The following is a 23,499-nucleotide window of genomic DNA, read 5'->3' as shown; positions in this document are numbered from 1 at the left end:
TGACAAAGCTGTTAGTACCATAGGTGCCATCTTAATCTTCCTACTCAGATGTCCCATGCACCTCTTTAGCTTGGTGTCCCACCAAGGGCTTAAGTTCTATAGCTCTTCCTACACCACTAAAGTGCTAAGGACAGACAACATTACCCAGGATTCCTTCTGTGATGAAGGCAGGTGTCTACCACCCAGATGCAAGAAACCCTCATTCTCCAAAGACACAGAGTTTCAAGTCTGCTTTTCAGACCTTTTCTCAGCAGCCAAGACCAAGGTTCAAAGCATTAGGCCTTTGTCCATGCAAAAGAAAAGAGCACTCAGACATGCAGATGGTAGGGAGAGGATATCAAAGAAAAGGAAGAAGGAAAGGGAAAGAAAGAGTTAGAAAGAAGAAGAGAGAATGAGAAAGCTAGAGGGAAGGGAAGAGAGAAAGAAAGAGAAGGGGAGGGAGAGAAAGGTAGAAGAGGGAAAGAAAGAGAGAAAAAAGGAAGGAGAGGGAAAGATAAAAGGGGAAGAGAGACAGAAAGATAGTGAAGGAGAGGGAGGAAAGGAAGAAGAGGGAAAGGAAGGAAGAAGGGGAGGAAAGAAAAGAAAAGATAGAAAGAGAAGATGGTAGAGAGAGGTGAACAAAAAGGAGAGAGGGAGAAGGAAAGAAAGAAGAAAAAGAGAACAGAAAGAGAAAGAATATGTGATAGGAAAAAGACAGACATAAAGGAGATGAATGGACAGAATTAAGAAAGAGAAGGGAAGATATGAGAAAAAAGTTGAAAGGAAAAGAACAAAGGAGAAGTGAGGAAAGGGAGTATGGGGGAGTGCACCAACCAGAGAGGGAAGAAGATCTCTGCCGGTGGAGAGGAGAATGGAAGGATATGACACTCTTCTTGATGTTCTGGAGTTTGGCGTTGTATGCTGTTCCCCAAAAGGGGAAAATAAAGGGGAAGGGAGGGGAGAACAGAGTGAAGTGGAGGAAGGAGGACATCCCACCAGTGACCAAGGAGACAGACGGGACGCACATGGGACACACAGAGAATGAAGGAGAAGGAGCAAAACAAAACAAAAAGAAAATAAACATTAGTTGGAGGTCTGAGCCAGGGATTCAGCCTTAGATGGGAAGATGGGATGGCAGAGAGGGAGGAAGCATTCAGGGTCTTTTTTTCTGAAGAGAATCTTTCTTCCTCTTGTCTGCCAAGGAATCTGAAAACTCTGTGGTCCATTCCCACCTGGTCATAAGGGAAGCACAGAGAGGACCCTTCCCAAAATAAAGAATATTTTGTTTCCCGGACTCCTCTTTTTCTGAGATCCTCCTGAGAGAAGGAAGGGGATGGGCAAAATACCTATATTACTTAAATTTATTTTCTCAAAAGCATATGCAACATTCTAAATTCTCTGACCTGCTTTATTTATTCCCTCTCACTCCCACTACCACAATGTCTAGCAAAGTATGTAAGTAACAACTTGTGATTTCCTTAATGAAGGGAACTCTGCTCAAGACAACTATCAATGTAAATGAGAAAATACTCTGCCACTCAGAGCTTTAGGATTAACCAAGACATTGAGAGCTGAAGTACTTGCCCAGGGTCACACAGCCAGCACGTCCAAGGAAGGAGACTTGAACCTTGGTTTTCCTCACTTTAAGGCTAACCATCTTTCCACTTTGCTACCCTGCCTCATCACTGAATAAATGAGAGAATGAATAAATCTTTCCCCTCTAAGAATACAAAAGCAACAAGCCTGAGCTGTTGTGGGAGAGACTGGGGTTTGAACCCAGAGCCCCTTCCTTCTGACAGAAACCTCTGCTTCTCCCATTCCTTCACTCCTACTGAACTTTTTCAATTTGACCTCCAATTCCTTGATCCCTCCACATTTTCTTAGTCTATTGTCCCCACTCAGCTTTCACTTTCCTTTCTACAGTAAAAGCCTCTGCATTTCCAAGAAGCATTTGCTAATGCCCAGAACCCCTCATGTCCTTGACTTTCCAATATGACTACCTTACAAAGCCCTGGCACTGGGTACTCTCCACCAGCCGCTGCTTCCCCTTCTGTCCCAAGGATCCCAACCATCAGCACAGAGAGAGATGAAACCATATTGTCTGTGACTGTTAGAAATTCTTGCGACTTAACCTCCGCTGTGTCCTCACTATAGCCTGGCAACCTTTTCTTCATCTCCTGTTGAATCAACAAGTACTTTCAATTCAACAAACATTTATCAAAGGTTTCTGTGTAGGGATCCTTCCCCTGGATCAAATATAAGGGGAGTCTGCCCACCTTGCTCTCTCTTTCTCTTTGTTCTCTCTCCTTCTCTCTCTCTCTTTCTCTCTCTGTGTCTCCTTTTTTTCTCTTTGTCTCTCTCCTTCTCTCTCTCTCTCTCTCTCTCTCTCTCTCTCTCTCTCCTCTCCCCCCCCCTCTCTCCCCTCTCTCTCCATCTCTTCTCTTCTCTCTCTCTCTCTCTCTCTCTGTCTGTGTGTGTCTCTCTCCTTCTCTCTCTCTCTTTTGCTCTCTCTTTCTCTGTCTCTCTCCCCCCCATCTCTTCTCTCTGTTTGTCTCTGTATGTGTCTCTCTCCTTCTCTCTCTCTCTTTTGCGCGCTCTCTCTCTCTCCCCCCCATCTCTTCTCTCTCTCTTTGTCTCTGTGTGTGTGTGTGTGTCTCTCTCCTTCTGGGTCTCTCTCTCTCTCTCTTTGTCTGTCTCTCTCATCTCATCTGTTCTCATGGGTTTAATGACCATCTCTTAACAGACAACCCCCAGATCTACATAGCTAGCCTTCATCCCACTTCAGAACCACATAGTTCTACATCCCCGCCTTCATTTTTATGTTCTCCAATATCTCAAACTCAGCTCACACCGAAAAGCTCTTCTCCTGTCTCTCTTCCAAAATCCTCTCCTTCTGGAGTGGGCCCCACCAGCCTCCTAGTCGTCCAAGCTCACAGCCTCAGAATCATCCTTAAGTCCGCCTTCTTTTTCATCCCCCATGGCCAATCAATCTATTCTACAGCCACAACATCTTTCACATCATCCCCTTTTTTAAAAAAATGGTGGAGAAGCTAACAAGAAAACTCTATTCTGAATCTAACTCTGAATTTTCTGGACTTTTGATCAACATCCTCCAGAGTAGACCTGAATCATCCACAACCAGGTCCACCAGAATCCATGCCTCCTATCCCTGAGAAAGTGAATCCCCTGATATTTGGAGCTCCTGCCCTCATGCCCAATCTAGTCAAATGGTCTGAGAGTGTGCAAATCAGTCCACCATGCATACTCTCTCAACTGCCAGCCCCGAGCACCAGACACTGCTGCCATTCATATCCCAGTCACCCATTCAGCCATATTTCCTCATCTCTCTGCTTCCTTTGACCTGCTACTTCCAGGCTGTGCTCTGGACTTCCTATACAATGCCCAGAACTCTCTTCACCCTGAAGCTTCACTCTGGTCCTAGAATGTACATGCTAGAAGGACCCCCCTCCCCTTCAGCCTCTCCCTCTGGGTAGATAGCTCTTCTCAGAACTGCCATTTAAGTACCACCATAGCATTTCTCTCCTGGCACCCAGGTCACCATATTTCATTCCTCTCCAGGATATATTTTGTCCTTCCTTTATCACACTTTGGCACCAGGTACCTTTGTTCCCTCTCCCCCACCTCCAGCTTTTCAGCTTTCTTTTGTATTGTTCTCCTCTTCCCATTAGAATATAACCTTCCTAAAGGCAAAGGATTATCTTTCTTTACATCTGTACCTGTTCAATGTCTGGCACATGATAAGTACTTAATAAATACTGGTTGACTGAATGACTAACTTCCCATCCATACCTATCCCCTCACACACACACACACACACACACACACACACACACACACACATACTTTTCATCTTCCCAGAACAAAATTCCCTTTCCTAATCATGTCTCATCTGTCTTATTTTCTTTAAAATATAAGTTCCATGTAGGCAGACATTGCCTCTTGTTAAAAAAATATTTATATCTTCAATTCTTAGCAAAAAGCATTTTATAAATATTTTGCATTCATTCATTTATTAATTCATGGAAATTCAGAAGCTACAGCTTACCAAATTTCATCAAAGCACTGACAGAGTTTTCAATGCTATTCTTGGGGACTAGATAAACGGATTATATTACACAATAGTACAGTTAGGTGGATTCAGAACTAATTGAAAAGATGAATCCAAACAGTATCCATTAAGATTCTACTGACCACTTGGAAAGAGGTCATCAGTGGATGACCACAGGGTCTGTGCTATCTAACCTTGTAACCAATAAATAAAAGCCTGGCTGAGGCACATCAAATTTCCAGACTACACCAACAAGAATAGCTAGCTAACATATTGGATGACAGAGTTAGGGTCCAAAAAGATTATGACAGACTAAAATGTTGGATTTAATCTAATAAGAGGAAACTTAATATGAAAAGCATTACACTTGGGTTTAAAAAGTCAATTTTCCCAAGGAAAAGATGAGAATGATATAGCTAGACAGCATCCTCTGAAAAAAAAATCTTCAGGTTTTAGTAAACCACAAGTTGAATGTGAGTCAAGAGTGTGGTACAGCAGCCAAAAAAAGTGAAATTGAAAGGCACATTGTCCATGCCTAGAGAAGTTATACTTCAGTCTGTCTACACAGATTTGCAATGTGCCTTTTCCATCTTTCCCTCTACATTGACACCTTCCTATCCCTCTACAAATCTAGCTAGTCTCTTCTATCTCAAAAAAGGAGGAAACCTCTTTCTCTTGACTTTGGAAGCCCCTCAAATGAACGCTTTCTTTTCTTCTCACTAACAACTAAGCTTCCTAAAAGAGTCTTCCTTAAAAAGAGGAGAGAGACACACACAGACAGAGAGAGAGAGAGAGAGAGAGAAGAGAAGAGATGGAGAGAGAGAGAGAGAGAGAGAGAGAGAGAGAGAGAGAGAGAGGGGGAGAGAGAGAGAGAGAGAGAGAGAGAGAGAGAGAGAGAGAGAGAGAAGGAGAGAGAGACAAAGAGAAAGAGAGAGAGCAAGAGTGTGAGTGCAGACTCTCCCTTATATTGGGTGATCCAGTAGGGATTTAGTATGATCCCTTGATCATATGATATGTATACATATGATATGTATACTAATGTATACATATATTGTATTTAATTTATACTTTAACATATTTAACATGCATTGGTCAACCTGCCATCTGGGGGAAGGCGGGGAAAAGTTGGAACACAAAGTTTGGCAATTGTCAATGCTGTAAAATTACCCATGCATATAACTTGTAAATAAAAAGCAATTTTAAAAAAAGAACAGTCTACATTAGCTCACTCATTATCCCTTGACCCCTCAAATCTGGCTTCTATGCCATCACCTTACTGAAATCACCTTCTCAGAGCTATCAAGGGATCTCTAAGCCAGATCCAATGGCTTTCTCCCAATCTTGATTTTCTTTGGCTTTTCTATGAGTTTACTTGTGACAATACGCTAGCCTGGATCTCCTTCTTCTCTGACTGCTCCTCACAAGATTGAAATAATATATTTAAATCAGCTTTCCTTCCTTGCTCCCAAATATCCCCAAGTTTTCCCTATCCTTCACACCTGTAGAGTCACCTTCCTAAAGTACAGCTTTAACCACAGTTCTAAACCTCTCCCACTCACAAATGAGCAGTTTCCTGCTACCTCCACAAACATATTCAGTACATATGTTCCCAACTTTTCCAGCATTCTTGCCAAAAATTATCTTACATGGACCAGCTAGGCTGCAGCTATATCAGACTCCTCACCAGCTCACCCAAAGTCCAGGGCTCCCCCCACCATCATGCCTTTGGCTCATGTTTCTCTCTCCATCTAGGATTTCCTTCCCTGATTTCTTCCTTCCAAACACATCTCTCTACTCTATGTTCTAGTTCAGGATGGCCAGTCTCCCTCTATGGCTACAGAGGAAGTCATGGCAGTAGGAACCGATGATGTAAGAAATTCCACTCGTGCCTAGTTGGGAACCAAAGAGATTTATAGCACTTACAGGACCAGAAATAGCTACCCCCTCTACAAATCTTGTCCTCAGGTCAGCTGAGGAGTGAATGAGAAGGGGGACACTGTGTGCCAGCCAGATGCCCTTCCTTTCCATTACAACTTTCCTGCCAAGTCTAAGGGAGCCAGAGGACTGAGAAGGTAGGGAAGATTTGGCCCCTCAAGAGCAGGGATGACAGTGATAGAATATGGGGTCACATATTCAAGGGACAACTCCCCACCAGAGACTGGAAGAAGACATCAGCCTAGGCAGTGAACTATGGCTGGCTCCTAGGAAAGCTTGTGTTTAAACCCCGGAGAAAAGCTGGTTTAAGGTTTAATTTTAGGTTAACAAAGGAATTTCTTCATAATGATCTTGTTAATGTAATGATTATTTCCCATTTTACAGATGTTAAGCTGAAACACAAGAGACTTTCCAAGGTCACCTGGGTAAAAAAAATGGCAGGATAGAATTTGAACCTTGTCCTCCTACCTTCAAATGGTTTTTCCCATTTCTCTACTTGAAAGGGGTCTCCAAGCTCAAAGATGGGAGGAAAAGGCTAAAGGGCATCCAAAATATCAAAACAAGGAATTCCCTGGCTTAGTCCATAGAAACTATGACCTTCTCCCATCCAGTTTTTTACTCTTTAGGATGATATTTTATTTCACTGATAGCAACCTGGAAAAATGAAGCCCCCTTTGCTTAAACCTATTACACACACACACACACACACACACACACACACACACACACACACACTGTTTTGATTTGGGGAGTACATAGAGTAGTTCTAATCCCGCCCCAAACATACTAGCTGTGTGACTCTGGGCAAGTCACATTACTTTCTTTCCATATCAGTTTCCTCATTTATAAAATGGAGATAATAATTGCTGCCCCTACCTCACAGGGCTGAAATGAAATAATGTTTAAATCACTTTGCAAAATTTAAATTGCAATATAAGTGTTTATTATTTTTATTATCAAGTTTAAAAGTTCCCACTCCTCAAGATGTACTGAGACCTTCCCTACTTCCAGAGATAGAAAGGAAGGAGGAATAAATAGAACAACAACAACAAAAAATAGGTTTCATTGTATATTTCTGCAATCTAACATAGACTGAACCTTCCCTGCCATAAAACAATTCTTTTATTCTCTTATTGACTTTTATCACATTTCCAATAATAGCTCAACAAAACCTCTTCCTCATTCCTAAAGCAATTGACTCTATCCCCATCGCTTCTCTCTTATCAAAGCTGATGACTTCACCTCCTGTTTTACCGAGACATGGCAACCATCCATCCCAAGTTCCCACAGTTCCTCTCTTCCACAAGTCAGAACTTTCCTGCATCTTCTCCCCTCCTCCAAGGTTCCAAGGATGGGGTGCTTCCCCTCTTGCCCAACCTAGCTCTTTCTAATGGATCCCATCTCATTTTACATTCTCCTTGATCTTACCTTACTTTGATCTCATCTCCCCTTCTCTATGTTACCTGCAGCAGATGGTCATCTAATGGCTAGAAGCAGGAGTCTTCACTCACTACCTCTATTTGCTCACCATTCACTCACCTTTCATATATCCTCAATCTGGCTTCCCTCCCTACATCTCCACCATCTCCCTGAAAGGTAATCACCTTGACACTGCCTTCCCTGGGCTTCCATGACTCTATTGTCTCACCTTGCCTCCCCAAATGATCCTTCTTGCTCATTCTCCTTGATCCTCCAGTTGTCTATGTCCAGCCATGCCCCTGGGTCTTTATTCTTCTCTTTCTATTAGCAATCTAATCTCTTTTCAGAATTTCAATTATCACCTTCTTCCATCTAACTCCAGAATCTAGATATCTCTCCTCCATCTTGCCCCCAAGCAAGACTATCCCATGTTTCTTACTCCCTGTTAGATACAAGCAGTGAGATATTCAGCCGACACTCTTCAAACTCAACATGGCCCAAAGTGAATTCATTATTTTCACTCCAAAACCTGTCCTTCCACCTTCGAATTTACCTATTTTTATTGATAAAACCACCATTTTCTCTTATACAGGCTAGAAATTTAAAATTTTATAATGTAGTTTTCCTTCTTTTTCACTATCAAATTCAATCAGTTCCCAAGTTCTATTGATGCTACTTCCAAAACACTTCTCCATCGACTGCTTAGCTTGTAAGCTCACTTAGAGTAGAGATGGTTCACTTTTTGTCTGCCCCACTTTTCACCTAAGTCGAAATGATCCCTTTGTCCATGAATTCCCTGGATCACCGTATTTCATCTCTTTTCTGTACTGGTCATTTTCCAACATGTCACAGTTATCTCTACATACATCCCATCTCTGAGGCTTGCCGTCTGTGTGACTTTAGGAATACTTTCTTTACTTTCTTTGGGTCTAAGTTTCCTCCCCTGAAAAATCTGGACTCCTGAATCCACCCTCATAATAGTTCCTTGAAGGCAGAGGCTAAGCTGTTTTTCAATCTTTGTAACTCTACCACCTAACCCAGTAGCTAACACATAGCAAACAATAAATATATGTTCTTTTAAATAAAACTTAATTTAACCGTCCATCTCTGGATGCCAATGGATATGAATATCTGGACTTCTTAGCCTGAAAATCTAAATTTCATCGTAACAGTCAGAAGTTCTCCTGAGTCCGGATAGTTGATGGCAGAGCCGTACACACTTTGTACATATTTTCTACTTCCATAATTGAGTCCCATTCCTAATTCTTCATAATTTCCGAAAGTATTTTTCCCTATCTAAAGTCTAATTTTCATTTCTTCTTTAAAATTGGGTAACCCTGTCATCTTATAAAATGAGGGTGGTGGTGTTCTATATGATGGTTCCTTTCATCTTCCATCTTTATTTTATGCTCTGAAATTCCCCATTTTGTCTTTCTAGGTACAGACTAAGCCGTGAGGTGCCAACCCTAGAATGGGTAAGAGTCTAGCATCTAATCATACCTTCATCCTCTATTTAGATCAGCTCCCCAGCTTTAGAATAAATGTAGACCTTTAAGATCAGAAGACATTTCAGTCTCTGGCCAGGCAATTTCCTCAGCCCCAGCAAGTGTCATCTGATTTGGATGAATACTGGCTTCCCAAAAAATACTATAGTCTAAGTCTATATGTATCTCCCCGGAGATCTTCAAGATGTTTTTTTGGGTCAAGGAATGCTGCTTGGAAGCAGTGAAAGGAACCAGCTTGAAGTGTCAGGGGATCGATGATGAGGTCCACTAATACAAAAGGAAATAGGTGATCGCCTGTGATAGGAATGTACCCATTATACAGATGAGGAAAGGCAGGGCTATGATACTCCTTGGAAGCCCAAATTAAAAATTAAGTACTCCTGACTCCACAGAGGGCTGACTCTCTGTCTGTAAGCCATCTCTACTTGGTCGAGGGCAGAGTGTTGGGGCCAATTCAGCTTCCTGAGATGTCAAGCCCCAGAGACTGGGCTGAATTCATGGAGCTGAGTTACTACTCAGCTTTTTTTTGTACCCAGGCAGAGAATCCCATCAGGAACCCCTTGTCCCCTCACATTTCCCCAGTTCTCTCCATTTGCCTTGGTCACATAAAGAGAAAGGGTATTGTCTGTTCTCTCTGCAGTGGGCACATAGACTCAGTCTCCTCTATAGGGAGCTGAATTTCTCTGCTCAGATGACTCCTTTCTGCAATTTCCATGGTCCCTAGTCAGCTGAGGAATCTGACCTAATACCTAATCTTGCTTCAAAATTCCTCACATCACCTCCAAACTTTAAATTCCACTTAAAAATAATTACAAGGGTTTACAACCAGTAGATGCCTCAGGAAGGGGTCAAGAAGAGCAATAATCACAACTACCCTATAAAAAGCTAATCCCAGTCCAGTGGAAAGAGCACAAGCTTTGGAATTAGCGGGTCTTGGTCTGGATACTGGTTCTGCAACTCACTGTGTGATCTTGGGCAAATTTCACCTCTTGGGTGGGGAGTATCAGTTTCTGCAAAAGAGGGCAGTTGGACTAAATGTTCACTTCTCTGAGGTCCCTTCCAGAGTTCTGGTTCTATAAATGATCAGGCAAGTTTCATGTGACAATTCTTCCTTATTCTACCCTTAAAGTGTGGAAATATATCTTTACCAAAAAAAAAAAAAAAAAAAAAAAAATTCTCCCCTTGGCCCTAACATCCCACTTTTTTTTTCCTCCTTCCTCCAAGAAAATATGTGCTTTCTCTAATGTAATCTGGGAACTGGGATGACGTGGGATGAATGCTGATTGGTGTGTCTTTAGCAATCTAGTTCGCTATCTTATCCAAGAGACAGCTCAAGCTAGATAAGGTAGACAAGAGGTTCTTAATACTTATTTGTGTTATGGATCCCTTTGGCAATCTAGTGAAGTCTCAGAACACTATTGGTTACCTATATTCATAACTGAAAGAAATGCTCAATTTCATAAAAACAAAGATGCATTTTTTTCCTATTCAAGTTCATAGAACCCCTGAAATAATGACTGTGGAACCCAGATTAAGAACCCCTAAACTTTAACAATTCTTTTAATCCTAATCCCAATTGGAATGGAAAAACCTGAACCATCTCCTTACCAGCTCCCACCTCTGTCCCAGATTGCTAAAATAGAGCTCCCAGGCCCTTAAGCAGAAGTCTAGAGACAGCTACAGCTGCAGTGCACCATGGAAAAGAACAGGACGCTATCTCACCGTGGCCCAAACAGAATGCCTCCCGAAGGCTTCCCTTTGTTCCTTTCCCTCCTCCTCCTCCCTTCACATCACTCAAGAATTTAAGGGGGTCTGAGAGAAAGGGTCTGGTCTCTCGGGTTCTTACCTGCCACTCTATGGGCCACCAGCCCCTCCAGATTCAAGGGCTCTTCCTCAGGGGTCCGGGATGGATCTGAGCCCGTCTCCTTTGTGAGGAGCTGAGGTTGAGGTGTGAGACCAGGAAGAGTGGCTGGGGGCTGGCGGGATCCTGGCGGGCTTGAGGAAGCTGGGAAAGCAGAAGAAGAAGAGGCTGGACTTCTGGGCTGGTAACTGGATACAGCTGAAGATGGCTGGTAATCATAGGGAGAGTAAGACCTCCCAGGTGAGACAGACTCTAAGGAGGTGCGGGCAACTGGTTCGGGTGTTCCCTGGAGATGTCCCCTGGAGATGTAGCCAGATCTTGACTGGGTCAGAGGCTGGGACTGATGGGAAAGGCCAGGAGGAGGCTGAGAGGCAAGGGGAGAGGTCCCTGGCCAGGCCCCAGGGACACTCTGGGATTTGTGCAGGGGAGAGCCGGATGAGGCAGGGTCCAGGTCAAGCATCAGCATGTTGAGGGCTTCGATAGACTGCTCGATCTCCTTCTGGGAGGCCGCCCTGGGGAACTCCGGGAGGCCAGAGGCTGAAGCCTCCACCTGAGGCTGGGGACTGGGCCTTCTGGGGGAGTGGTTCTCTAGGTGAGCTCGCTCCTGCTGGCGTGGAGGTGGGCGAGGCTGCTGCTGCTGCTGTTGAAGCTGCTGCTGCTGCTGCTGCCAGGAATTCAGTCCCCGCTGTACCGCCTCTCGGCTACTCCCACCGCGGGCTGGAGCCTGGGGCAACTGAGGCTCCGATTCTGGAAAGGACTGGGAGCGGAACATCCCATTGACATCATAGCCGTAGTGGGGGTTAGTCACCGCCTGCTGCCAGCCCAGGTTCGGGCTCTCCCGCTGGTACCCGGAGAGGCCTTCCTGGGCTGAGAACGAGGGTCGCAGGGGGGCCCCGTGGACCATCTGCGCGAGGGGAGCCCGGCCGTGGGCTTCATAGGGATAGCTGCCGCCATTCACCATCGGCTCGGCAGGGTACGGCTTGTCCAGGCCGTTGGTCAGCGGAGACACGGCCTCGGGGTAGCCCCCCTCGCTGGTGTTGGTGACCCCATCCAGGGAGGACAGCGTGCCCAGGCTGCCCACGCTGTGCCCGTCCTGGTTGGGCAGCTCATCGTCCAGAATGTCCGTCTCCCGCTCGGACGGCAAGGTCCCGCCGTTGACGTGGACCTGGGCGGGGACCACGTGGCGCCCGGAAGAGGGGGCAGCGGGTCCCCCGTGCTGGCGGGAGAGGTGGTGCCGGCTGTGGTACATGGGCCCCTGCTTCTCCCGCTCCAGGCCAAAACCGCTCAGCAGCCTCTCGAGCTCTCGCTTCTCCTCCGGGCTCAGGGACACGGGTGCATTGGGGGGGCCCGGCTCATCGGTCTTGTCGGTCTTAGTGGACGCGGTGGAGTTCCCTGAATCGCTGCTCACTGACAGGGTGTGCTCTACGTGGTTGGGGGTGGCGGAGAGGGTGGGGCGGATGGCGTTGACCGCACCTGTGCTGCCGTGCAGAGAGTCCTTCTTCTTCACTTTGGCATAGAGGCTCCCATCCAGCGGGCCTTGAGTGTGTCCCACCACCTCTGCGGAAGAACAAGGAGAGCAGATCAATGAGCCGCCGGCTTTCCACCTCATCGCCCCGGGGCGAGGGAGCTAAGGGTTCCCATTAGCCACCTCACGGCGAGAAACCTTGCGACTTAACTACAGTGAGATGGAGCGGCGGGAGGAGGGGGCTGGCAGAGGGGGCCGGGAAGAATCTGCATCTCCTGAGCCTTCATCAAAACTCCCCACATCAAGGCAGCGGCCAAGTGATCAATTAGCTTCCTAAGTAAGCAGCTCCCAAGTACGCCCTTCCCCTGAACGCTTGACACCTGAAATGTCTTCTCCAAGACAACACAGGCCGTCGTTCCCAGTTAGAAATACGGCTAAAAAGGCAAAGGCACAGAGAAGAGATTGTAGAGTAACTAAAATTCACACTAAGATGTAAGCGGCTGAGCTAAGAACCTCTCATTGAAAGTACCATGTGCAGCATGCATGACAGGGAGAGACGGAGACAAAGAGGGAAAGGCAGAGAGAAGATGGGAAGGGAGGGGAGGGGAGGGGAGTGGGGGAAAGGAGGGGAGGAGAAGAAAATCATTCAAGGAAAAAAAAAATTATCCATCCTGTAAAAAAGGTCCAACCCACCAAAGCAGCAGGAAATGCTCAGACCAGCCCCACCTCAGGGATGACAACCTAGAGAGAGGATGAACTCAGTTCTCAGGGCTGGTGACTGCTCTAGGGGACCCTGGGGTGGCCCTGGGACTGCTCCCAGATTTGCTCAGTATATCCTCCCAGGAGCAACAGTTCTCTAGAAGGAAAAAGTGAGTTCTGAGGGGCTTGGGGCCAGCCCTCTGACTCAGGGACTAAGAACTTTCCCCGCCCAAAGGAACTTGGTGACTTCACACTCCCCAGTCACCAGCCCTGCCCCCCATCACTTCCCCCCCCCTCTTTCCCTCTCCCTTGTCTCTCTGTCTGTCTCTGTCTGTGTGTGTGTGTGTGCTCTCTCTAGGCTTTGAGGGAAGGGGCTCCAGCGTTGAGAAGGAAGCTTGGAACTGTTAGACACACACACACATATATATTCTATCCCCCCCCTACATTTCCCCCTTAAGCCCCCAGCTGGCAAAAGAAGAAACGGTTCCTCCTAAAACCCCAACCCAGACACCAGCCAATCTGTCTTTTGGTTCGTTTGTCTCTGTCTCTCTCTTCCCTTCCTGCTCCCACCTTTGTCTGTCTGTCTACCTCCCCTTCCCTACTTTGTCTCTCTGTTATAAACACACACAAATCCTGAATCTACCATTGACTCTCAGTATGACCTTGTGAACAAATATCCTCCCTTCTCTGGATCCAGATTATTTCATCTCTAAAATAAGAGGACTGAACTAGAAAATCTTGGAGGTTCCCTCCAGCTCCTGATATATGAACCTATGAATAGAAGTTCTCTCAAAGCTAGGAAGATGTGCATGCTAAATGGAAAAAACTACCAATACCCCATCAGAAACCCTCAAACATAAAAACTTCTGACTAGAGACCTGAGAGAACTGGAAATACAATCGACCGAGCCACAGGGCATAAGTGCTTGTCCCTAAATACACATACACTCAGATTGGTACACTCATAGCCAAAACCAAGTAATCGGACAACCACAGAACAGAAACATTCACACAGTCACACACTGACACACACACAGCCAAAACCAAATGATTAGGCAACCACAGAACAGAAACATCCTCTCACACACGTGCAGGCGTCCACCACAGATCAACCAAAGTCTATCACTAGAGATAATACAGTACAGTGAAACAGGACTCCAAGGCTACCAGTCTGAGGCACACATAGCCACCCACATACAAAGGCACCCACGAGCCAACTCTCAAAGGACACAGGGACCTTCCATCTCTGTTGTTCAATCATGTCCAGTGCCACAGCCTTTTCTCCAAAAGACTGATGCTGAACTTAGAGAAGCCACTTTCTTTACATCATCCTCCCTCCGCCCCAAAGTCTCTCTGAAGTTTTCCTGACATTCACTGCTCTGGGGACCCTTCTAGCAACCAGTCAGGTGATAAAGTGGATAAACACTCATTGAGCACTGTGCTAAGCTGACCCCAGCCCCCCAAATCATCCCAGACCAGCTCCATGAACAAGATCAGGGCTTGAAAGGCATTTCCTGCCCCAAGCCATGGAGTGTCTAGATATAAACAGACTGGAAGACACACTTTAGCCTTTCTGGGGCCTGGTTGGTCACTTTGAAATTGAAATTTCATTAAAATTTCCTGAACATTTACAGTATAAGATGCTATTATAGAAATATGAAGAACTAAGACAATCTCACAGCCAGAAGAGCTCTGTCTCTGGAGGCAGTAGTTCAAATCCCACCTCTGATACTTACTATGTGATCTTGGACAAATCACTTTGTCTCTCTAGGTCTCAGCTTCCTAATGAGGGACTTAGACTAGATGGCCCCTTGATCCCTTCCATCTATAATCCTATGATCCCTATCTGAGTCCAAATCTGCTTTTCTATAACTTCCAACCATTACTCCTATTTTTCCATCCTCCTACCCCACACCAAGCAGAAGCTTCCTCTCTTTCCATATGAAATCCCTCAAATACCTCCTAAAGATATTTATCACAGCCAGTGTCCCCTTACACATACACTCTCCCTCCCTCCTTCCTTCCCTTCTTCTCCCCACCTCAGCTAAACATCTCCAGTTCCTTGTGTGATCCTTACTCTCTGGTCAACCTCCTCTGAAGACTGTCCACAATTTAAAATCTAATAACCAGGAGAAAATTCCCCTTTTGCCCTAAATCTTAAGATCCTATAAAGTTAGAACTGGTTAGTATATGAAATAATCAGAGTCTTCCTTTTTTCTAGAAAGTTAGTTACTCCTAAGGAATGAGGGAATAAAATGGGTATGTATATATATTCTAAGTCTAAAAGACCCAAGTTTCCTTCTCAGTGCTAGAGTCCCTTGGTAGACGGTCACCCATAGTACAAAGTACAATACAAAGCAGAATGTAATAAGAGTTTATGGAGAGGTGCAGGGGGAGAGATGATTTTCCTTATGGAGGAACTTAGAGGGATGATATTTGGGCTGAGACTCAAAAAATAAATAGAAATTGCCTGGGCCAGTGGATCAGACTAGAATCAAGGTATTGGTACTATAGAACTTGACAACCTAAGAGGCAGCAAGGTCCAATGGAAAGAACACTTAGTTCTGGAATCCAAGAATCGAGAGTCAAATTACATGAAGATTCCTATCTTGGACGTAGAACTTCCATGGGCCTTCATTTCAGATCTATAAATTATGTGAGAGGAAGAAATAGCCTCTCCTGACCCTCATAACTCTGGATATATGATTTTATCATCCCTAATACATTCTGTGATAAAAATCTTTAGTAAACAACACAAGGAAGCATTAGGTTGTTGCCCAAAATTAGAACCCAACTAGTCATCCCAGATCAGCCCACTAGCTAAACAAAACAAAACCCAGAGCACCATATTTCTGGCTCATTTGTCACAAGAGGATAGATGGAGGGGTCCCAGCTACTCTTTACTGAAATAAATAAACACAAAAAGTAGTTTTCCCTTTCTTTTACTCTAGTTGGAAATGGTGTTGTTCAAGACTGTAAGTAAACTAAAATAGGCAGGAAACCTGGTCACCTGGTCACCTGGAAAACATACTTGTAGCTCTATCATCTATACAGTCAGCTACCCAGTAGTGTTTCTTTTCTCCTGTAACAAACATATCCTCCTTTCCCAAGACAAGTCTAGTCACATATGTGACACTAGGGTGGGGGAGTGGAGTATTCAAACCTTTTCCTCATAGGAAAGTGATTCAGAAGGGAAGTTCCCCTTTAGCCCTAAATCTTATGATCCTATAAAGTTAGAACTGGTTAGTATATGAAATAATCAGAGTTTTCATATTTTCAAGAAAGTTAATTACTCCCAAGGAATGGGGAATAATATCATACATATATTCTAAGTCTAACAGATCCAAGCTTCCTTCTCAATGCTGGAGTCCCTTCCTTCAAAGCCTTGGCAGATGGTCATCCATAGTTAAGCCTCTTACTTTACTGAGAAAATTGACCATTATGAGCTTTCCATCTCAAAACCTCTTGATATCACCCATCCTACTCTCTCCTTTTTCTCACCCTTTGACAATTAGATGGCCCTTTTCCTTACCAACAACTCATCTACATGTAAGAGAATCCCATTTTCTCCAGCAGATTGAATCCTGAGTCACTCTCTTTCTATAATTTTCAACTTCTCTCTACCTACTGGTTTATTCCCATCCCATATCTAAATCAAGCTTGGGTCTTATGGTATCAACTTCCCTTCAAATATACATTTAATAAACTGGCTCCCTATTACTAATACTGGATCAAAGATTTCGATGTAAAAGGGACCTTGGAAAAAATAGAATCCAAATCCCTCATTTTGAAGACAAAGAATGGTAAGGGACTTGCCACTAAAAAGCCTTCCATTTGACTTTAAAGTCTTTCACAACTTTACCTTCCCATTTACCTTCCCAATGTTCTTATTCTTGACTCCCCTCCACCCACTTCCTGATCCAGCCAAACTGGCATTCTCTCTTATTTTTCACACAGAACACTCCCTTCTTCATGTCTTTGCACTGAGCATCTCCCATATGTGGAATTTACTTCCTTCTTACTTTTGTCTACTGAATCCTTCTATTCCTTCAAAAAGTATTTGAAACATCATCTTATTATGCGAGAAGCCTTTCCTGATTCTCCCCAACTAATGCCAGACTCTTCTTCCTTCCCTAACCACCATGTACTTAACTCCTTTGAATCCATTCTCTTTATATTCATTGTGTATATAGCTAGACAGTACATGTATTTGTTGTTCCCCAGATAGAATATGTGCCCTCCTTGAGGGCAGAGATTTCTTCATTATTTGTAGATTTATCCTCATACTTAAAAATGTGTGTGGCACATAGGAGAGCTTTAATAAATGCTTGTAAATTGGTCTCTTCACTTCTTGTGACAAGAAGCTCTCAATGATAATTGCCCAAAGTTCTCTTCCTTATAAAGAATTAACATCTACCTCCCCTTATTTGTCTACCAAGAGCTCCTTCCTAGTTTTATCCTACTGACTTAAACAAAGTATTGCCTTCCTTCAAACATTCTGTAACAGTTATCATATTTCCTTCTATTTTCTCTCTTTAAAAAAAAGTTTTATTGATGTCTTTTGTTTTCATATTATAGTCATTCATGAATACCCCCTACACACACTTCTCCTACTCAGTGACCCTTCCTTTAAAACAAAGAAAAAGGGTACCTGATGTTTAGGCATAATCATATACCTATAGTCCCCAACCACCTCTCCAAGGAAAGAAGGGAGATATGTATCCTCATCTCTTTTCCCTGGGCTTAGGTTATCTAAGATGTAAATCTTCTCTTCTACAGTTTTCTCAAACATTTTTTTAATCCTAACTCCTTTATTTTTTTAAATAGCTTTTTATTTACAAGTTATATGCATAGGTAATTTTAAAGCATTGACAATTGCCAAACCTTTTGTTTCAATTTTTCCCCTCCTTCCCCCCATCCCCTCCCCCAGATGGCAGGTTGACCAATAGATGTTAAATATATTAAAATATAAATTAGATACACAATAAGTATACATGACCAAACTGTTATTTTGCTGTACAAAAAGAGTCGGACTCTGAAATATTGTACAATTAGCCTGTGAAGAAAATCCAAAATGCAGGCGGGCAAAAGTATAGGGATTGGGAATTCAATGTAATGGTTCTTAGTCATCTCCCAGAGTTCTTTCGCTGGGTGTAGCTGGTTCAGTTCATTACTGCTCCATTGGAACTGATTTGGTTCATCTCATTGCTGAAGATGGCCAGGTCCATCAGAACTGATCATCATATAGTATTGTTGTTGAAGTATATAATGATCTCCTGGCCCTGCTCATCAAACATTTTTTAAAGATGAAATTTCCATAATCCTCAACATCCTGGTCACTGTCCTCTGGACAAATCTAGGTTTTCAATGTCCCTCTCAGAAAACTCACTCTAAGTATTTCATCCAATAGCTCCTAATTGGGGAAATGATTGTTTTAGACCCCTAGTTTATTTCCAATTTATATTATTCACTTAAGTTTGATTCTATAGGAGTAGTGATTATTATTGTGGTACTTGCCTATTGAGATAGTCAATCTAGTGATTCTCCTTGCTTAACCAAAGCCTAATAAGTAAAGGACCAAGCCCACTGTGGTAAGGGGTTATTTATGGTATGGAAAGTCCTCTGGTTATTTTTGAATTGTATCTCCATCCTTGTCATCCCTTACTAGGGAAACAGCCCTATGCACTTGGCCAACTAGTCCTATGAGTACTTAACCAATGGGTGACCATATCAGGAGCTGCCTGTGAATCTATTCCCCATCTTGTCTAACATAGGGTCAATGAAAGATCATCAGTTCTGTCCATATTTAGATTCCTTACCAGCTAATCTATTACAAGCTGAAGAGTCTCCTGGAATGTAAAATATAAGAGTATCAACTAATGAGACTATGTATTTACTTTGCCTTCTCTGTATCATCTGGGTATCAAATATTACAAAACTGAGGCTTTAAGGAAGGAGCTATCTCAGCTCATGAGGAAGATGTGATGTCCACATCATTAGCAAGGGCCATGGACTCTTTAATAAAGTACTATTGGTGCAGAGCTCTGCCTCAGTTTCTCTTATTGTAGATTGAACAATTTGGACCCCACCCTAACAAATTTCTTTTTAGCTATTTAGGCAACAGAGCTGAGAATGAGACTTAAGACACCCAATCTCCTTCCAAGTATTTTCTAATGAGAAAGTCTAATAGTCCACAGAGTGTCAGACCATCATCACATGATATTCCTTTTTCATTTCCTTCTGATTTCTTAAACTTGCTATGGGAAGCAATCTCTAAGAAAAAGAGGTAGGAGAGATAGCCCCATAACACAGTAGTATCGTCCTATTATCCTTTCCCACTCACCACGTGGGAGATCTGAACAACTCAACAGGGACAATCTATCCCTCTCCTTTCCCTCCCTTCCACCAGAGCTAAGGTCAGGCTGTCTGTAAGATCTATTGACCCACCCAATTCTTCCGCTTACAAGATGAAAGGAGCACAGTCGCATCCTTGCATCCCACTCCACCCCTTCCACCACAGTCACATTAAGAGCCATTTGCTATAACCACAAGAAGCCGGAACAACCTACTGGCATTACATGAAGGGAGAATGGAAGAGAGAGGATAAGAGAAAGTAATGGAGAAACAGAGAGATACAGGAGAGGGAGAAAGGAAAAGACAAGAGAAGAAAAAAGAGGAATTAACCCACAAGTGGATGAATCTTGGAACCATTCACAGTGGTCCCTGATATGGAATTTCAGGGCTAAAGGCACACAGTTAGCTTTATAAATATACTTTCTAGCTATACCGACTGATGGAATGTCAGAAGAAAACAGCCCAAGAGAACAATGAGTGATAAGATTTCCATGGGGGTAGGACTCTTTCACGGGGACAGGACACTTTCCTGTTTTGTCTCTGTGACCAAAGCACCTGGCGTTGAGCCAGTCAAAGAGTAGGAGCTTAATAAATGTTCTGAATTGAACTGAAGTAAATAAAAGAACAATCTATAGGGGAAAGGGGGGAAAGTGTGAGAAGCCACAGTATGGACTATGGATCTCAGTTCTTGAACTATATTTCTGCCAGCTGTTTGGAGAAGCCTGAGCCTCTGGCTAACCCTGATGAGTGCCATATTTCCTTTGGTAAAATAGTCCTCCTTGTGCTTCACTTCCTTCCTAACTCCCATGGATAATGAACTCTCGACATTAAACATTTACAGGTTGCAGCGCGCTATCTTCCCCTGCCTCCAGCCAGGCAGCCAGACAGACGGGGGTCAGGAGGAGCTTTCTTCTATTCTGAGATACCTTTATCTCCAAGAGAACCCAATGATTTCCCTTCTTCCCCCATAAGCCTGCCTGCTCTTTGCCTTCATGTCACTATCTTTCCCTTTCTCCCACAGAAGGATAACATTTATCAGAAACAGGGACTTGGACTTGACCTGTGAGTCCAGTAGTATAGTGAATTCTCGCATGCAGAAACTCTCCCTTCCAATGAAGGTCAGCAGTTCCTCTGTAACGGACAGGGTCCAGAGAGGTCAGTGGTTTGCCCAGGGTCCCCCTCAGAAGTCTATTCTCTCTCCACTACAGCCACACCTCTTTTTAGACAGCTGGGCCCAAGGAAGGAATCCAGAAAGGGTAATCATATAGGGAGAGAACTCTGGCTAAGTAGATTAGCTAGCCAATGTCACCCAGACCCAGGGGACAATAAACAGCACCAGAGAAAATGTCTCGGAGATATGAGTTATCTAACAAAATGAGGATTTTAATTGAGGTTTACCAGTCATCAAATCAGAATTCTAGGATAAGCATTACCTTCCAGAGCCATTTTCTTCCCACTAGCCTAGGCAGGAGAGCTCATTGCTCAGTCCAGACACGCCAGGGTCTCTCATCATGTTGAGTAGTTCTTCTGTACTATTATTGATAAGGAAAATCAAGGCTCTGTCCTCCACAGCGAGGTTAGCCTAACCAGAGACACTTCTCCAATAGCACTGACACAGAGGCGAAGTATTCCCTTGGGATGAAATGTCAAAGAAAATCTCCAGCTGATTTATGTGTGACTTGACCTGCCAAGGCTCCCATAAGACACAGAGAATATTACCATCACAGGTGTCAGACCAAAATGGCCAAGAATCTAACCCTAGAGATCAGGAATCAATTCAACAAATAAGGACTGTGACTACTTTGAGAAAGGACCTGAATTAACGCAAAGACACAAAAGCCCTTTTGCCCTTAGAGAGCACATATTCAATTCCTGGCTCTTGGTGGATGTCTCCCCCTTCATCTGAGATATCTTTACTTTTAAAGACCTCTACCTACGATTAGGGGAAGAAGAATGGATAAATAGACAGATAGATGATTAATAGTAATAATAACATTTATGTTGTGCTTCCTATGTTCCAGGCACTCTGCTAAACACTTTCCAATTATTATCTCATTTTCTCCTCACAATAACCCTTTGAGGTAGAAGCTATTATTCTTCCTATTTTACAACTGAGGAAACTGAGGCTGAGATTAATTAAGTGATTTGTTCAGGATCACATAGCTAATAGTGTATATGATTTGAATTCAGGGTCTTCCTGACTCCAGTCTCAGTGTCTTATCCTACAGATATAAACAAATACACACACACACACACACATACACACACACATTTTGTATTTAAGATTGCATAATTTCTTAAGGATTAAAACACTGAGCTAAGAGTCGGGACTCTTGGATTTAACCCCTACTTCATCTCTCAGCTCAACATAGAGATTTTTTATTATAAAGAATTTAAAGCTAGAGAGGTGCTCAGAGATCAATTCCTCGAACTACTTCATTTTATAGATAAAGAAACTATATCCAAGACAAAGAGGCAATGTGGTATATACTGCAAAGAGCTCTATGTTCAATCCTAACTCTCCCACTTAGCTCCCCACTTCTTGAGGTCTCAGTTTCCTCCCCTGTAAAATGAGAAGATGAGACAGATTTCTACCAGTTCTCCTAATCCTATGTGAAGTGACTTCCCCAAAGTTGAACTGGGAGTGAATTGTAGTGGGGATTCAAACCCACGCCCTCTGATTATAGAGACAATTCTCCATCCATTCCACAACCACTATCATCTACAAGAATGTTATAACAATAATATAGAGAGGTCCCAGGATGAGTAATTATGGGAGATATAGAATCTCTTCTTTTGATGATCTCTCAGTTCTGAAGAGATCCTTGTCAGTCTGGGCAGGCCAACTTTATTTATTGAATGATTTATTAGGTTCTTTAATATTGGATCCTCCATGTTTTAAAAAAAAAAAACTCCTCTGGGTAAAAATTCACCAGAAAAACAATTCATTAAAATACATTACTCAGAGCCAGGGGGATGGCCAACTGATCTATGGCAAAATCAATGCAATGCTGATATGAAAGGGCACCTGCCCTGCCAGCAAGCAGCCCCAGGGCCAGCTGGGCACCCAACAGGCAGGAAGTTCAAGAGTCAGGAAGTCAGCTGTGGAATGCATGCTGAGCCCCTGCAAATACAGTCTAGGAACTGCAAGCAGAAAGAACATCATAGAAAGAGACCTGTACTGAGACTCAAGACACCTGGGTCTAGACTTGGATCTGGACCTCTCCAGGACTCATTTTTCCCCTCTGCAAAGTGAAAAGGTTGGACTGGGAAGTTCTAACTCCTCAGACATTCTTTGGATCTAAAGTGACTTGGAAAATGGACAAAAAATAACTATATAAAGTGATTTTGGAAACATGGGAGTAATACAAGGAGAGAGACCAACTCAACTGGAGCACCCATGGCTCATGGGCAGGACTCTTCATTACATTTGTATACAAAGAGACAACAAATGCAGGATTCAGACTCAGAACACTCAAATTCCTTTGACCACTGTCCATCCAGATATAAGAAAGTATAGTTAATTGGAGTCAAAGGACTGGGCTTCAAAGCTTGCTATTCTGTGTGATCTTGGACAAGTCCATTTTAATTTCTCTGAGCTTTGGTTATTTCCTCTATTAAGTGAATGAGTTGTTCTCAATCATCTCTAAGATTTCTTGGAATTCTCTACAATCCTATGATCCTACACACCCATTGCTCTACCATCCACATGGAGAAATGGGTGGCAGAAATTCTCTCAAGAGAATTCCAATTTTGTAAGGGAGACAGACTGGAGAGACACTCCCACCTACTCCCCAACAGCCAGTCTTCCGTGACCCCTCAAGAACAGCAGTGTGGCTCACGGAAAAAGCCCAGTCTCCAACCTCCTTGGGAAGAAAAGAGCACATTCTCTCGAGGGAGACCACACCCTTCCTGACGCTGCCTTTGCCAGCCGGCACAGGGATGCAGAACTTCACCAGGCAGGGCAGGCAAGCCCACGGATGCCAAGCCACTGGCTGGGCTTTCCAGGAGCTGCCAGCATCTGGGCTCCCTCCCATCACACCCACTAAAAAGCAGACAAAGTACATATTACTACACATGCCACCAGACAATTGCCCAACTACTATATACTAACAGCTAGCATTTATGTAGCACCTACTGTGTGCCAGCCATGATTCTTTATAAATATTATCTCATTTGATCCTCATAACAACTGAGAGGTAGGTGCTATTATG

At 43.7% G+C, this 23,499-nt stretch overlaps 1 protein-coding gene across 10 annotated transcripts in view; it reads right to left on the bottom strand.

The window, feature by feature from the left end:
- Positions 1-23,499, bottom strand: part of TNS1 (tensin 1) — a 266,384-nt gene that overhangs the window by 50,008 nt on the left and 192,877 nt on the right. For 5 of the 10 annotated variants that reach the window (XM_031958074.1, XM_031958069.1, XM_031958071.1 and 2 more), the window contains 2 exons: positions 10,754-12,325; positions 814-900 (listed from right to left, as the gene is read on the bottom strand). In XM_031958074.1, coding sequence (XP_031813934.1) covers positions 814-900; positions 10,754-12,325 — 1,659 coding nt within the window. The remainder of the gene's footprint in view (positions 1-813; positions 901-10,753; positions 12,326-23,499) is intronic. The other 5 variants (XM_031958070.1, XM_031958072.1, XM_031958073.1 and 2 more) reach the window with 2 other exon arrangements.

This window comes from Sarcophilus harrisii, chromosome 3 (genome assembly GCF_902635505.1).
Source record: "Sarcophilus harrisii chromosome 3, mSarHar1.11, whole genome shotgun sequence".
Lineage (NCBI taxonomy): Eukaryota > Metazoa > Chordata > Mammalia > Dasyuromorphia > Dasyuridae > Sarcophilus > Sarcophilus harrisii.
This window is presented reverse-complemented; position numbering and strand designations above follow the sequence as displayed.